Source organism: Erpetoichthys calabaricus, chromosome 12, assembly GCF_900747795.2.
Source record: "Erpetoichthys calabaricus chromosome 12, fErpCal1.3, whole genome shotgun sequence".
Classification (NCBI taxonomy): Eukaryota; Metazoa; Chordata; class Cladistia; order Polypteriformes; family Polypteridae; genus Erpetoichthys; species Erpetoichthys calabaricus.
The window spans coordinates 20,122,448-20,138,867 of record NC_041405.2 but is presented as its reverse complement, the minus strand read 5'-3'; the positions used below and the strand labels follow the sequence as shown (position 1 = coordinate 20,138,867).

At 38.9% G+C, this 16,420-nt stretch overlaps 1 protein-coding gene across 1 annotated transcript in view; it reads left to right on the top strand.

Moving 5' to 3' along the window:
* The first annotated feature begins 2,211 nt into the window (after nucleotides 1-2,211).
* The window catches only part of gucy2cb (guanylate cyclase 2Cb), a 77,058-nt gene continuing 62,849 nt past the window's right edge, over nucleotides 2,212-16,420 (top strand). The window contains exons 1-5 of the mRNA XM_028815139.2: nucleotides 2,212-2,613; nucleotides 12,324-12,694; nucleotides 12,982-13,094; nucleotides 13,187-13,254; nucleotides 15,110-15,325. Of these exons, the coding sequence (XP_028670972.1) occupies nucleotides 12,490-12,694; nucleotides 12,982-13,094; nucleotides 13,187-13,254; nucleotides 15,110-15,325 (602 nt within the window). The 5' untranslated portion in view covers nucleotides 2,212-2,613; nucleotides 12,324-12,489. The remainder of the gene's footprint in view (nucleotides 2,614-12,323; nucleotides 12,695-12,981; nucleotides 13,095-13,186; nucleotides 13,255-15,109; nucleotides 15,326-16,420) is intronic.

Genomic DNA, 16,420 nt, shown 5'->3' with positions numbered 1-16,420 from the left:
CCATGATATCCAACAACTTTGAGGGGATCCCGCAAACCCTCAGGATGTCCCACAGGGCAGCTCGATCAACTGAGTCAAACGCTTTGCGAAAATCGACAAATTTTTTTTCTAGAGCACCTTATTATACAAATCATGTCGCTCAAAGTGCTTTACAGGATGAAGAAAGAGAAAAAAGACAAAATATATAAGAAAATAAAATTAGGCAATACTAATTAACATAGAATAAAAGTAAGGTCCGATGGTCAGGGAGGACCGACAAAAACAAACAAAAAAACTCCAGATGGCTGGAGAAAAAAAAAAAAATCTGCAGGGGCTCTGAGGCCACAAGACCACCCAGTCCCCTCTAGGCATTCTACCTAACATATCAGTCCTCATTGTTTTCAGGCTTCACATGGAAGAACTTGATGATGACAGTCATGTGGACCTTCTGGCCTTCAATCCATCAATGGAGGGACATCACGGTGCTTTGATCAGGTGGCGCAGATCACCAAGACAGAAAACCAGAAAAAGAACCGCAGAGAAAGTAGGGGTTAGTATGGATTTCGGAGTGACCATGAATGATAATAATTAAATGTATATACAGAATATCAGGGTTACACTAAAATGAAGCTATGAGAAAGCCATGTTAAAGTAATGTGTTTTTAGCAGTGTTTTAAAGTGCTCCACTTTTCTATCGGTAAGCTATTCCAGATTTTAGGTGCATAACAGCAGAAGGCCGCCTCACCACTTCTTTTAAGTTTAGCTCTTGGAGTTATAAGCAGACACTCATTTGAAGATCTAAGGTTACGATTTGGAGTGTAAGGTGAAAGACATTCTGAAATATAGGATGGAGCGAGATTATTTAAGGCTTTGTAAACCATAAGCAGTATTCTAAAGTCAATTCTAAATGACACAGGTAACCAGTGTGGTGACGCTAAGACTGGGGTGATGTGCTCGGATTTTCTTTTCCTAGTTAAGATTCTAGCAGCTCCATTCTGCACTTTGTAATTGATTGATGTCTTTCTTGGGTAGTCCTGAGAGGAGTGCGTTACAGTAATCTAGCCAACTGAAAACAAAAGTGTGAACTAATTTCTCAGCATCTTGAAATGTTATAAGAGGTCTAACTTTTGCTATATTTCTTAAGTGAAAAAATGTTGTCCTAGTAATCGGATTAATATGTGATTTAAAATTCAGGTCAGAGTTAATAGTTACCCCCAAATTCTTTACCTTCCTCTTGACTTTTAATCCTAATGCATCAAGTTTATTTCTAATGCCGTCATATCCATTTTTGCCAATCACTAAAATTTCGGTTTTCTCCTTATTTATTTTGAGAAAATGACTACTCATCTGTCTAACACATCCAGGTGTCAATACCAGGAAATAAAAGACAGCCTTCAGTCTTCAACAAATGAATTAAACTGGCCGTTCCAATACTTTCAGAGTGGACAGTAAATAAATCAATAAATAATAGGCGCCTGGTCGAGTGGTATTTTTGAAATGGCTCATTCTCAATGGACGTCGATCATGCGTGACAATCGGCGTGTAGTCCGGGGTTGGTTCTTGCCATTACGTTACACGACCGGATATAACGGATTCAGAATGTGGATGGCTGAGAACGAATGCGTCCTGCGTGGAAGCAACAATCTATTTCTTTTCCTTGACGGCTGCTGTCAGATATCAGTAATTCTCTGCTTTACAGCCCGCAACCTTTGAGCCCGCCGAGTCTTTCAGTAATAAACGAGGAGGATGAGCATCGCGTCGCTTTCACTTTTCCGTACTCAGAGGAACTACAAGTTTAGACAACAAGTCCCAATATACTGGCATCCCAACACGAATAATAGAGGGGGTGCTGCGCATGTGTTAGGGGTGGTCAGGTGAGGGGGTCAGTTTTGAAACTGCTAACATTTTTGGAATAACATTGCCAAGTCTGCAGTGGGTTGGCACCCTGCCCGGGACTGGTTCCTGCCTTGTGTCCTGTGTTGGCTGGGATTGGCTTCAGCAGACCCCCGTGACCCTGTGTTCGGATTCAGCGGGTTGGAAAATGGATGGATGGATGGACATTGCCAAGTTAATTCAATTTAGAATTTTACACGAGATCTTCATGGCGTTATGATTTTATGTTAACCATACAGGGAGGTCCCACCCCTCTCATTGCAGTAAAGTTTCGGTGATTCGGTGGTGATCCGACAAAACAATAAAAGAATAGAGCGACTTTTCAAGCCCCTGCCAGCCGGTTGTTCATTAACTAAACACGTAGCCTTGGCACACGGAATAAATAACACGAGACGGAAGTCCTTATTGGCGTGTTTTCGTTGTACCGTTGGTTTCTGTTGTACTTCACTTCTCTTGTCTTCAAAATTCTCGGACGGCTGGATTTGAACGTGGGAGCAAATGGCGTGTTGTAACTCAGAAGCAGTAAAGAAAAAAGGGGAAACGTGAGTTGACAGCTCTCGAGTTTACAAAAAGGCTTTTTAAAACGTGATCTTTGGCCAAACACCTGGAGAAAGGGAGAATCAGTTTCTATTTAGTGAATCTATTCACGGATTTTTTCAAAAATAAATTTAACTTTTTTTTCGTCATAAATGACGAGCAACATGGATACTGCTGAAAAACGGGCAAAATGAATGGCAAACTGTAAGTGAATGTTTTCTTTTTGTTTTCGCATTTCACTTGTTCATTAACTTTATGTAACTGTTTAAGAATATATTCATGCTCATGGCATTCTGTATACTGCTTGTAAGCATTTGAATGATAGAAGCTTCTTCTATGAACCCAATCGCATGATATTAGCTCCGCATTCTGACTCTGTCGGCCTGGTGGCGCAGTGGTTAGTGTCGCTGGCTCACACCTACTGGGTTCGGTTTTCAGTTACGGTTACAGTCTATCGTTCTTTTTTATGGCCACCTATTTTTTGACTTCCTTCCACATCTCAAACAGTTTTTTATGTTTAGTAGGCCGGTTTAAATAGCCCCTCTTAAAAACACGGGGTCTTTAATCAAAAATAATTTAATTATGCTTAATGCACTAAATTAATATATCCTAAAACATGATATTTTTATATGAAATGAATGAAACGTTTTCATTCTCTGTTAAATTAATTATACTCTGTTAAATGAACATGACTCATGTCAACAAAGCATAATATTTCAACAATTGTTTTATACATTTTTAAAAAAATGCGCCTCACTGAGATACTTAGCTCTAACCTTTTTAGGCTGTCAATTATACTTGTTCCAGTATCATTTTATAGTTCATGTTCAAAGTTATTAATAAGAAATAAACAGGTTTGCTTATATCAAAACTAGTTTTATTTGGTAAAAATAATACAAACTAACAAAAATACAAAAGATTCATATTCAAAAGCTGAAATGTACAACAGTTGTACAAAAACACTGCTTTATTGGCTGTGCCAGAATTCCATGACCAATGTATAACTAAGTATGAACACAAAATGCACCTTGGATAAAAGTGTATATTTATGTAACTGTACATATTACAGAATAAATGGTAAATATTAGTAAAGTATAAAGTGCAAAAATTGTTGCTTGGCACCTTCTTTCACATTATATATATATATATATTTTTTTCAAACGAGTAAATTAGGCAACTGCATTGTATTGTATTCGGGTGTATTATTTATTTGTCTGTATTAATAATATTTATCTGTATGATAATACTCATGAGCAGCAATGCTGAAAGTTGTCAACCTGTAAGGAAAGTCAGAACGTTTTGTTTTTAAATACGTAAACGTCGCCGTACCAACAGAGTAAATCGAGACGACTTAATAGGACATTTACTGACTTGTGACGACAGTTAGTGAGCATAATTTGAATAAACATTAAAAGAGAATACAAGGGAAAACGCACAATGGAGTAACGTTATTCAGTGTGATGAAGTGTTTTAAATGAATATCTGAATATTTCTCGTATGTGTGTGTGTGTGTGTGTGTGTTTAAATGTTATTTCATTAACCTTTTATTCTTTACCGGTGACAATAACTCAATCCCACAACCTGTGGCTTCTTTGAAAGTCACGTGACTTTACCGCCTCCGCTGACGATGAATCCACTTGGTGTTTATTAATTCCCAGTCAGTCAGTCAGTCAGTCAGTCAGTCAGTCAGTCAGTCAGTCAGTCAGTCATTGTCCAACCTGCTATATCCTAACACAGGGTCACGGGGGTCTGCTGCAGCCAATCACAGCCAGCATAGGGTGCAAAGCAGGAAGAAATCCAGGGCAGGGTGCCAGCCCACTGCAGGGCACACACACACACACACACACACACACACACACACACGGGACAATTTAGGATCACCAATGCATGTCTATTGAGGACTAAATAGAACTATTTTGAATTCTACCTAAATGACTGAAGTTGGAATATTGTACATCCCACAAGATTCAATAAATCAAACATGATCGAGTTATGTTAAAAAATGGAGCATAAACAATACATGTAAAATAAAGTAAATATAGTTTTGTAAATGTAACAACCTGCCATTTCTCTTTTTTTCGGTGTGTGCCCCTATGAGTCTGGGGCGGGTTACTGTCTTGTGACTGATGCTGTTGGGGTCATCTCTGAGCCCACAACGCTAGCCAGGAGTGGACTGGGTCTCAAAACTGGCCCGGGCATCCTTCAATGAGTGAGGTGACAAGGTTGACTCATTATTCATTGTAATTTTCTTAAAATTTATGATGAGTACGCAGCTCGCTACTTGCTATGAGCCTATGATATGAGCTGTATCTAAACTGTTGCCAAACTTAATCTGTACACAGTTGTTTAGACACAACTTAAAATTTGATGACATGCTTATAGGTAAAATTTAATGAAAAGTAAAAATGTAGTAACATGGCTTACATGTTATTAGAGGACATGTCAATGTCATGTTCAAGTGCCCGTACCCTAGTAGGCTAGTAGCTTACGCAGTTCACTGCTTTTAGCAGCCACATCATCAACAATACTGTTAGTGTCAAGTTGGCTCAGATACTTTTCTCCACCGACATGAACGCTTCAAGATGTTTCTCTTTGTCTGTTTTGCTTCATCCATATTTGGCAACAGACACTGAATGGCTGAAATGAACAACAATGATACGAGGTCAAACGAGGATGAGGTCATGAGGGGGTGTTAATAGAACTTTACTTAATTCAATGCCAAATAATTACCTGCATAGGTGGTTAGGCGGCCTAAAGCAAAGTAAGTGATTACAGGTATGAAACAATTATTTTCAACTCAATAATCAAACTGCTCATTTACAATGGAATAAATTATAATCGAGGTTATAATGAAAACTTCACATGGTTGAAATGTTCCATTAACTTAGTGATAAACTATAAATGTTCTGTCCTAATAGGAAAAATTCCTATCCTGTGCTTTATAAATTTTTTTCATCATACTAATAATCGCAGCTGAAAACCATTAATTATCGCTCACGCCAACGACCAGAGAACAATAAAATGCATAATACATAATCTAAACTAATTAATAGTACCAAAGAATTTAAATTCTAGATATGAGATAAAATAAATTGCAATAATGTATATGCTAACTGAAATGTAGTGGTATCAAAACAGAAATTGGCAAAAGGCAGTTTTGACCAAATTTTTCACTGCAACGTTGTGTGCTGCCAACTAAAACTACTTGATCACGTAATACGGTATATTATATAGGACTATAGAAATCGCAGTACCGGACAGATAATGTTTAGTAGTTTAGAAAAGTAATTTTAATGTCAAACAGTAACCAGTAAAAAAAAATTTATTTCATGAAATGGCTGGCCCATGACCAGACCAGAGTCCGCTGCCCGCCAGGCATTGCCCAAATACCCTAATGGTCAGTCCGCTCCTGATGCTAGCCTGGAAAATATCCATTCAGATACTCCATCAATTTATAAATCGAGCATTTCATTTTCTTAAACGAATAGCATTTCTCAGTTTCCTAACATTTGATATGTTGTCTTAAATGATTTGGTTGAAATGATTTGCATATTATCACCTTCTGCTTTTATTTACATTTTAAACAGCATGCCAACCTTGTTTGGAATTGTGGTTGCACAGTTATGTTTAATCAGTGCTGATAAAAAGTATTCATCTTCCTCGGAAGTTTTTATGTTCTGTTGTTATAAAACACTGAATCACAATGGTTTTAATTCAACTTTTTTCTGACACTCATCAGATCAAAGACCCTTTAATGTCTAATTGAAAATTGATCTCTGCAAAGTGGCCTCAATTAATGACATATACAGTCATATGAAACAATTTGGGAACCCCTCTCAGCCTACATAATAATTTACTCTCCTTTCAACAAAAAAGATAACAGTGGTGTGTCTTTCATTTCCTAGGAACATCTGAGTACTGCGGTGTTTTCCGAACAAAGATTTTTAGTGAAGCAGTATTTAGTTGTATGAAATTAAATCAAATGTGAAAAACTGGCTGTGCACATATGTGGGTCCCCTTGTCATTGTGCTGACTTGAGTGCTTGTCACTGCTCAATGCTGATTACTTACAACACCAAATTGGTTGGATGAGCTTGTTAAGCCTTGAACTTCATAGACAGGTGTGTCCAATCATGAGATATAAAGGTATTTAAGGAGGTCAATTATAAGTTGTGCTTCCTTCCCTTTGACTCTCCTCTGAAGAGTGACAGCATGGGATCCTCAAAGCAACTCTCCAAAGATCTGAAAACAAAGATTGTTGAGTCTCCTGGTTTAAGGGAAGGCTACAAAAAGCTATCTCAGAAGTTTAAACTGTCAGTCTCAAGTGAAAGAAATGTCATCAGGAAATGGAAGGCCACAGGCACAGTTGCTGTTAAACCCAGCAGGTCTGGCAGGCCAAGAAAAATCCAGGAGCGGCATATGAGCAGGATTGTGAGAATGGTGACAGACAACCCACAGATCACCTCCAAAGACCTGCAAGAACATCTTGTTGCAGGTGGTGTATCTGTACATCATTCTACAATTCAGTGCAATTTGCACAAAGAACATCTGTATGGCAGGGTGATGAGAAAGAAGCCCTTTCTGCACTCACGCCACAAACAGAGTCGCTTGTTGTATGCAAATGCTCATTTAGACAAGCCAGATTCATTTTGGAACAAAGTGCTTTGGACTGAGGAGACAAAACTTGAGTTATTTGGTCAAACAAAAAGTGCTTTGCATGGCAGAAGAACACCGCATTCCAAGAAAAACACCTCCTACCTACTGTCAAATTTGGTGGAGGTTCTATCATGCTGTGGGGCTGTGTGGCTAGTTCAGGGACTGGGGCCCTTGTTAAAGTCGAGGGTCGGATGAATTCAACTCAATATCAACAAATTCTTCAGGATAATGTTCAAGCATCAGTCACAAAGTTGAAGTTACACAGGGGTTTGATATTCCAAGAAGACAATGACCCAAAACACAGTTTGAAATCTACAAAGGCATTCACGCAGAGGGAGAAGTGCAATGTTCTGGAATGGCCGTCACAGTCCGCTGACTTGAATATCATCGAAAATCTATGGGATGATTTGAAGCAGGCTGTCCATGCTCGGCATCCATCAAATTTAACTGAACTGGAAAGATTTTGTATGGAAGAATGGTCAACAATACTTCCATCCAGAATCCAGACACTCATCAAAGGCTATAGGAGGCGTCTAGAGGCTGTTAGATTTGCTCAACTAAGTATTGATGTCATATCTCTGTTGGAGTGCCCAAATGTATGCACCTGTCTAATTTTGTTATGATGCATATTTTCTGTTAATCCAATAAATTTAAAGTCACTGCTGAAATACTACTGTTTCCATAAGGCATGTCATACTGTATATTAAAAGGAAGTTGCAGCTTTGAAAGCTCAGCCGATGATAAACAAAAATCCAAAGAATTAAGAGGGGTTCCCAAACTTTTTCATATGACTGTATAAAGGAGGTTGGGTGCATGGGCTGATAGTGGGTTACCACGCCATCTGGTTTGGGAGCTGAATGCAGCGGGCGACACCTCAGCACTGCACTGGAACAGCGTGAGGTCTTTTATGGTGGCAGAAGTACCAATCCTGTCACCACCCTTCAAATTTTCTCTGTAAATTGGAGGACCTGCTTGCAGATTAACGTCATACCCAGGATGGAGTAATTACAGGTTAAGGGCCTTGCTCAAGGGCCCAACGGAGTAGAATCACTTCTGGCGTTTACAGGATTCAAACCAGCAACCTCCCAATTGCCAGTGCAGATCGTTAGCCTCAGAGCCAATACTTATATAAAACGCAAAATAACTGATCACTTAAGTATTCGCCCCCATTAATATGACACACCTAAACCATCACGGGTTCAGCCGCTTGGTTTAACAAGTTCCAGAATCAGTTCAGTGGAGGTCACCTGTCTGGGGTTTCACTTGATTGTCATCTAAATGGACTTCTGTATCTGGAAGGTTCAACTTGTGGTGAGTCAGTATGGTGGTCTAACCTACACAATGAAGTCCAAACAACTCCAATGAAGGTGATTTAAAAGCACAAGGTAGGGGATCAGAGAAGCAAATATCCAAGACACTGAATGAATATCCCTTGGAGTCCAGCTAAATCAGCCATTATGAAATGGAAAGAGAATGACACAGCTGGAAATACAATACAAAATGATAAATAACTTATTTTTGTGTAGTGCTCTTCACTGAGTGCAGTGAAAAAATTCTCAGGTAAAATACAAGTACAGATTATCTGAATCACTACATACAGAACTGGGACATAAAAAGATGCAGATTTGTTAAAACCCACAGAAAACAAAGTAGAAACTGATTAACAGAAATGGAAGCCAACAATATGTATCCATTACTTAACTGATGGACTTTGACCAGTTGACAATGGAGCAAGTCAAAGACAAAGTCGGATACAGTCAGAGTCCTGGAGACCTCAGCCAACTGGCCTGGACATTCTATGTTAGAGTCAGTGCTGGCCGTCCAATCTGATGACAGAATCTTTCCGTCTGATGATTCAATTGGTCCTTTTTCTGAGATGACATTCTCATAGGATGGAGAGCTGCGTGGGTGTAGAGCAGTGGCACCAAGAGCCACATCAGGATACCAAGAAGAGAAACAGATTAGAGGAGGGTTAGTAATGGTTTATAAACATGGTATTACTTATATTTCTGTACCAATGACCAACAAACAGAGATGCAGTATGTATAGTTGAACAGCAGCTCTAGTCAGGGTGTGCCAGACTAAAGTCCTGAGACTTCAACCTGGCTTTGAAAGCTGAGACTGAAGGGGCAACTGTTATATTAGCAGGCAGATCATTCCACAGCTTTGGGGCCCTGTAATTAAAGCTGCCTTCAGCAGGCTGTCCACAAAATAGATAACATCCAATCTGTTGAATCTCTGCAGAGGAACTTGGACAACATACAGGCTTGGGCAGATTTGTGGCAGAAGAAACAGAATGAAAGTAAATTAAAGTATTACATGTAGGAAGTAAAAATGTTTGAATACACAATGGGAGGTCTGAAAATCGAAAGTACACCTTTTGAGAAGGACTTAGGAGTTGCAGTGGACACGACACTATCAACTGCCAGACAGTGTTCAGAAGCCATTAAGAAGGCTAACAGAATGTCAGGTTATATAGCGCCTTGAGTACAAGTCCAAGGAGGTTCTGCTCAAACACTCTGGTGAGGCCTCATCTGGAGTCCTGTGTGCAGCTTTGGTCTCCAGGCTATAAAAAGGACATAGCAGCGCTAGAAAAAGTCCAAAGAAGAGCAACTAGGCTGATTCAGGGCTACAGAGGATGAATTATGAGGAAAGATTAAAAGAGCTGAGCCTTTACAGTTTAAGCAAAAGGAGATTAAGAGGTGACATGATTGAAGTGTTTAAAATTATGAAGGGAATTAGTCCAGTGGATCGAGACGGTGACTTTAAAATGAGGTCATCAAGAACATGGGGACACAGCTGGAAACCTTTTAAGGGGAAATTTCACAGAAACATTAAGAAGTGTTTCTTTACTCAGAGAACCACAGACATATGGAATAAGTGAACAAGTAGTGTGGTAGACAGTAGGACTTTAAGGGCTTTCAAAACTCGACTTGATGTTATTTTGGAGTTAAGTGGCTAGAACTGATGAGCTTTGTTGAGTTGACTGCCTCCCCCCCCCAAAAAAAAGAAAAACTGAACAATCGTATAAGAAGAAAACAAGTGAGGGAGGCCATCAAGAGACATCTGGTAACTCTGACAGAGTTTTAAGTTAAAGTGGCTGAGATTGAAGGACTGTGCAGACAACTGTTCACCAGTAGTAGCTTTATGGGAGAGGGGCCAAGAGAAAACCACTGTTAAAAAAGTACACAGGACACCTCAGCAGAAGGCATATGGGACACTCTGAAGTCAGCTGGAAGAATGTCCTGTGATCTGATGAGACCCAAATTGAGCTTGCTGGCCTTGTTTTGGCAAAAACTAAACACTATACATTATGAAAGCATGGTGGTGACAGGCACTGGGAGGCTTGTTGGGGCAAAATGAATGCAGCAAAATGCAGGGAAATCCTTATGAAGAACTGTGCCTTGCAGGAAAATTTGTTTTCAAGCAAGACAACAACCCCCAAACATAAAGCCAAAGCCAAAGCTACCCAGGAGTGGCTTCAAAACAATAACATGAACGTCCTGGAATGGCCGAGTCAAAGTCCACATCTCAATTTGTCACTGGACTTGATAAAGGCTCTTCACTCACGTCCCCATACAGCCTGACAGAGCTTGAGCAGTTTTATGAAGAAGAAGAAGAATAGGGTGATAGGGACCTTTGCACACCGACAAAAGGCTATCATGGCTGCCAATGAGGCATCCTGTAAATACATGAATTTGTAATTAATTTAGATCGCTTTGTAGAGACTTCCACTTTGATCAGATTTGATTTTGTTGATCAGAGTTAAAATAGCCAAATTAAATCCACTGTGATTCAATGTTATGTAACAATAAATATGTGAAAGCTTCCAAGGGGGTAATTCCATCCATCCATTTTCCAACCCGCTGAATCCGAACACAGGGTCACGGGGGACTGCTGGAGCCAATCCCAGCCAACACAGGGCGCATGGCAGGGAACCAACCCACCACAGGACACACACACACACACCAAGCACACACTAGGGACAATTTAGAATCACCAATGCACCTAACCTGCATGTCTTTGGACTGTGGGAGGAAACCGGAGCACCCGGAGGAAACCCACGCAGACAACATGCAGACTCCATGCAGGGAGGACCCGGGAAGCGAACCCAGATGGGTCTCCTTACTGCGAGGCAGCAGTGCTACCACTGCGCCACCGTGCCGCCAAGGGGGTAATTACTTTTTATAAATACCTAAGGTTATGACTCACTTCAGTCTTCAATTGGATTAAATGGCTTTGGAAATATTACATTAATTGTTATATTAAACCAGCACTACCATTCTACTACTTTCTTTATTTTGCAGTGCATTACAAGACATTCTTTACTCGTCACATCATGTTTTCAATCAGACATTTGTATTTTTTTTAATTAAAATTTCATCGGAGTGTTGAATGAATGTATTAATCTGTCAGTCAGTCAGTCATTTTCCAACCCACTATATCCAGCACAGGGCACAAGGCAGTAACAAACCACCGCAGGCCACACACTAGGGACAATGTAGGATCACCAATGCACCTAACCTGCATATCTTTGGACTGTGGGAGTAAACTAGAGCACCCGGAGGAAACCCACGCAGACATGGGGAGAACATGCAAACTCCACGCAGGGAGGACCCGGGAAACGAACCCGGTCTCTGTACTGTAAGGCAGCAGCGCTACCATTGCGCCACCGTGTTTAATCCAAATTAAAGAGGTCCAGAGTTTAACACAGCAGCAGAGCGTAGAAGGGAGAAACCAACGCTGCATGTTCAGTAACAGCAGTCCACTGACTCTCTGTCACGCAATGCCAAATTAGAATCGGCCATGAAGGCATTATGGGAAAGCAAAAGAAAAACTGGAATACCAGAGTTAGAACTCGCCACGCAGACACAACCTTTTGCATCTTTTGTAAATTTGTTTTTCTTTCCTTAAAACCAATTAGGATCTTTTAAGCATGTTTAATCTAAAAATTACAATTTCTAAAATGGTAACTAACTCTCCTTCAGTGTATCGTACCCTTTGACAACGGCTGCTTCTTTTTTCCTTTACTTAGTTTAGGTGAACTTAATTTTTTCTTCTATTTGAGACAACCGAAAGTGAAGTTCCTAATGCATGTTACTGGGATATCCTTAGCAGATGGCTAATTGATCAGTCCATTTGTATTGCTATTGGGCCTTTTATAGTGAAAATGATCAGAAAAGAGGCTCACAATAATTAACTGCATGAATGTGAACCTCAACTGCCTTCAGTAATTCCTTCTTTTGTTTTTCTTCCTAGTGTTAGTTGTTCACTTTAATGCATAAGAAGAGACAATCTCTCAACAATATCCAGATGGTGTAAAATGAAGACTCTCATCAGCTGACTTCTTCAAGAATACGAAACAGTTAAATGAAATATCCTCACTATTTTTTCATAAGGAATATTGTATCTGTTGGCTTTGGCAATGGCAAATCACTTGTGGGAAATAGTTATTGTTATTGGGACTTTTATATACCCCAGTTTATTCGATGAGAACTGTGGAAATGACCGATACACTTTGAACGTGATCCTGCTAGATGACAATGTTTCTCTATGGAGTAAACAAAAAGTGGAGCCAGCAGTGAATGCAGCACTGAAATTTATGGAACATAACATCAGCATTGAACTCAGTAAGTGTTCTCGTTTTCTTATATTTCTGTTTTGTTTTATGTGACAAAATTGATGGTGTCTACTTCAGGAAAGTGGTGGAGCAAATGCGCTAAAGTGAGAAGAGTAAGATCAGGTCACAGTCAGTACTGTTGAAAGTTTCAAGAGCAATGTAGATCAGATCATGAGAAATTGGTGGGGTAGCTAGCTTGTCATGTCTTACAAGGTCACCATCAGCCAGAGCTACTGTATGTGCAGCCATCACACATTTGTTGTCACACTTTAGAATTATTATCTTTTCTCCTTGCAGATAGATCATTGTCTCTTAATGCGACGTATCATGGCTTCGACACCGCCTTGTACCAGCTGAAAGGCTGCCCAACTAGCACCTGTGAAGGGGTGGAGATTCTCAAAAACTTGCTAGTAAGTCATTGATGCTGCTTTTGAATTTTATTAATCTTGTGAATGCACACTGGTTGTTGATAAAACAGTCATTATTTTTTTTTTTTTTTTAGAAGAACAAAACGATAGGATGTGTCTTGCTTGGGCCCACATGCACATATGCCACTTTCCAGATGTTTTCGTAAGTGTCTTGCCTTCTTGTGCTAAAATACTGTGCATTCTTGCTTTCTTTGTATTTTAAGTAACATGACTTGCTGTTTTGCTAGCCCACATTTCAAATGAAAGTACATCCAAACATTCTTAGAACAGGTTAAGACTCAACTGAGGACCATCAAATACCAGCAAAATCCTTGTTATATGTAACACTTCATTTCACGGTATCCCACAACTGGCGCCAATGTAATGACATCTAACTGTAGAGGTATTATCGTATATACAGTACTTGCGTATAAGTCGGGTCTTGAAACCTGAAAAATCAATCATAAAATCAGGCCTCGACTTATACGCCCGTTCAAAAATACGAAACTTAATTTTTTTTATTACATCTGCTTGCCTCCTCCAATCTCGCACCAGTTTCTCAGACACATTGAATTTTGTTGCAGCAGCGCAGTTACCAATTTCTTTCACCACATTTAATTTAAACCAGCTTCATATTTTCATCTGATTGAATGCTCCATCATAGATAAGGGATGCTCTTACGATAAAGGTGTATGAAGGTGAGAGATACAAAAAACACAAAACAGTGCAAACGTCACCTCAGAATAGTTTGGGTATTACTATGTGGTCATGTAGGCAACATACATAAAATAAAAGGCTGTGTGCTCTGTGGTTACTCTCTCAGGTGGGCGTTAGCATATCATAATCTCTTGGACCAATAGCATGAGTTTTCCGCATTCGACTTATACGACCGACATTATTAAAAAACGGAAATTATACGGTAAAATCAAAGCCCGACTTATCCACGGAAGAACTTAAACGTGAGTATATACAGTAGTTAGATGGTGTAATTTTGAAGAAAAAAACAAATATTCTTCTCAATTCTGTAGGTTTAAATGAGTGAGCAGTGCACATGGAAGTCAGCTGAATCGGTTTTATTATTATAATTGTTCTTTTTTTACTTTATAAATTATTAATGAGCTCATAGATTTTTTTCCTCTTTGTTTCCTTATTCTAATTTTTGCATAGCTTTGACTACATCTTGCCTGAAGAAGGGGCCTGAGTTGCCTCGAAAGCTTGCATATTGTAATCTTTTTAGTTAGCCAATAAAAGGTGTCATTTTGCTTGGCTTTTCTCTACATTCATAATGGCTAACACGGTACAACACCCTAGTACTGCATAGCTTTCTAAATTTAATTATTCATTATATTTTTAATTTAACCACAACATTTTATTTTTTCGCTGGGTGCCACCATTTTGGTGAACCATTACTGTGCTGACTCATCAAAACGAGTCAGAGTTTCTGGGGCCTATCACTTTTCCACCTCGTCGTAGTACAATTCCTGAATTGTGTTACAATTATGTTTAGTTTTAATTTTTTCTTTATGTCTCTCTTCTCTTATTTTACTCTGTTTTAGTCTTTTTATGTTTTTTTTATGGCGGAGAATTATTTTATTTTATCTTCAGTTCTGTTTTGACACCTTTTATAGTTTTTGTTATTTTGTGAAGTCATTTTGTTCTTCATGGATGTCACTGTTTTCTTTTTTGCTTTCTAATCCCATTAGCACGCTATGATGAATGAAACTTGTCCAGGATTGTGGATTCTCAGTATCTGCTCGTTCAGTTTAGTCATTAATTCTGTCAAATTTTCAGCGAGGCAAAAGATTTTCAGGTTAACACTTATAAAGTAATCTCTCAGTTTGTCCATCAGACCTTTTTTTTGGGTGCAAAACAGCAAACAACCCTGAACAGGGCACCGGAAACATCCAAACAAACTTCAGTTTATTAAAATGAGGAATGGGTTGCCTTTTAAATAACTGATCATGTTATACGTGATAATCTTTTCCCTCCAAAATATCTGTGTATTTCCTTTCATCCAGCTTGGACTCAAATTTATCGATGCCCCAAATCTCAGCAGGAAGCTTTGGACTGTCTTGTGACTTCAATTCAAACCTGGCACGCATCCTGCCTCCGGCTCGCAAGCTCTCCACGTTCATGATAGAGTTTTGGAGGTTTGTTTCCAGTTCAGTGAAACCACATCAATGGACTGCTACTTACACATACAAGAAGAATGAAAACCCTGAAGAGTTTTTCTGGTAAGTTTGATTTTGTAGAGTCACCAATGTTTGTGAGGTGTACTTGTCCTGTATGCCACCTTCAGCACGATTTGCGATGTTTACTTAATATTATAGGGTGATTCACACTGTCAGCTCACTATTTCAGAGACCCAGGTTCAATTCCCTTTTTTGCCACTATTTGTGTACAGGTTTACCTCTCATATCCCAAAACCACGTCATAATTTAACTGAACACCCTGAATTAGCCTCAGACAAATAAGATTTAGTGTGTGTGTACTGTGATAATGACAATTATTCTTCTAGGAGTGATTTTGATACTTTTGGGATATGATATTCACCTCTACCTAACCTTCTTGTCTGAGACCTAGGTTGAATTAAATGAGTCTGACAATAAATAATATTATTATAATATTTTGAAACTCATCACCAAATTGCATTAGTATGGAAGTCGAAAGAGGACGTGCAATATCGTTATTTTTTTAAATTGTTTTCTCGAGATAATAATTTTATCAAGATCTCGAGAAAACAAGCGGATAACGGAATAATTTTATCAAGATTTCAATAAAACAAAAGATCTTGTTTTATTGAAATTATGAAATAATTGTATCTAACGTTTAATGTTTAGCTTATTGAAACCACGTCCTGTTTGAAATGGCAGAAGAGCAGAAGTGTATTGATCAGTACGTCACATTTTTGTTCAATCAAGGGCTGACGCAGGCTGAAATATGTTTATGCCTTAGTTTAGAAAATAATAACATTAGAGTCCGTCATTTAAGAAGACGGTTAGCAAGGCTTCAGCTGTATAGGCGTCGCAATCTAAGTGAGCCTGATGCCAGGAGCAAAGGTTAAGTTTCGTTTTCTCGAGATTGCGATAAAATTATTCCGTTATCTTAAGAAAACAAATTTTAGTTTTCTCGACATCTCGATTAAATTAGTCTGTTATCTCAAGGAGACAATTTTAAAAAATAATGATATTACACGTCCTCTCTCGGCTTCCATACATTAGACATGTAAGTAAGAATTTCATTGGACATTGGATGATAACACTTCAACTAAACTGAATTATATTCTGTAATGCCTTCTGAGGAAAAGACATGTATTTTTTAAATAGAGA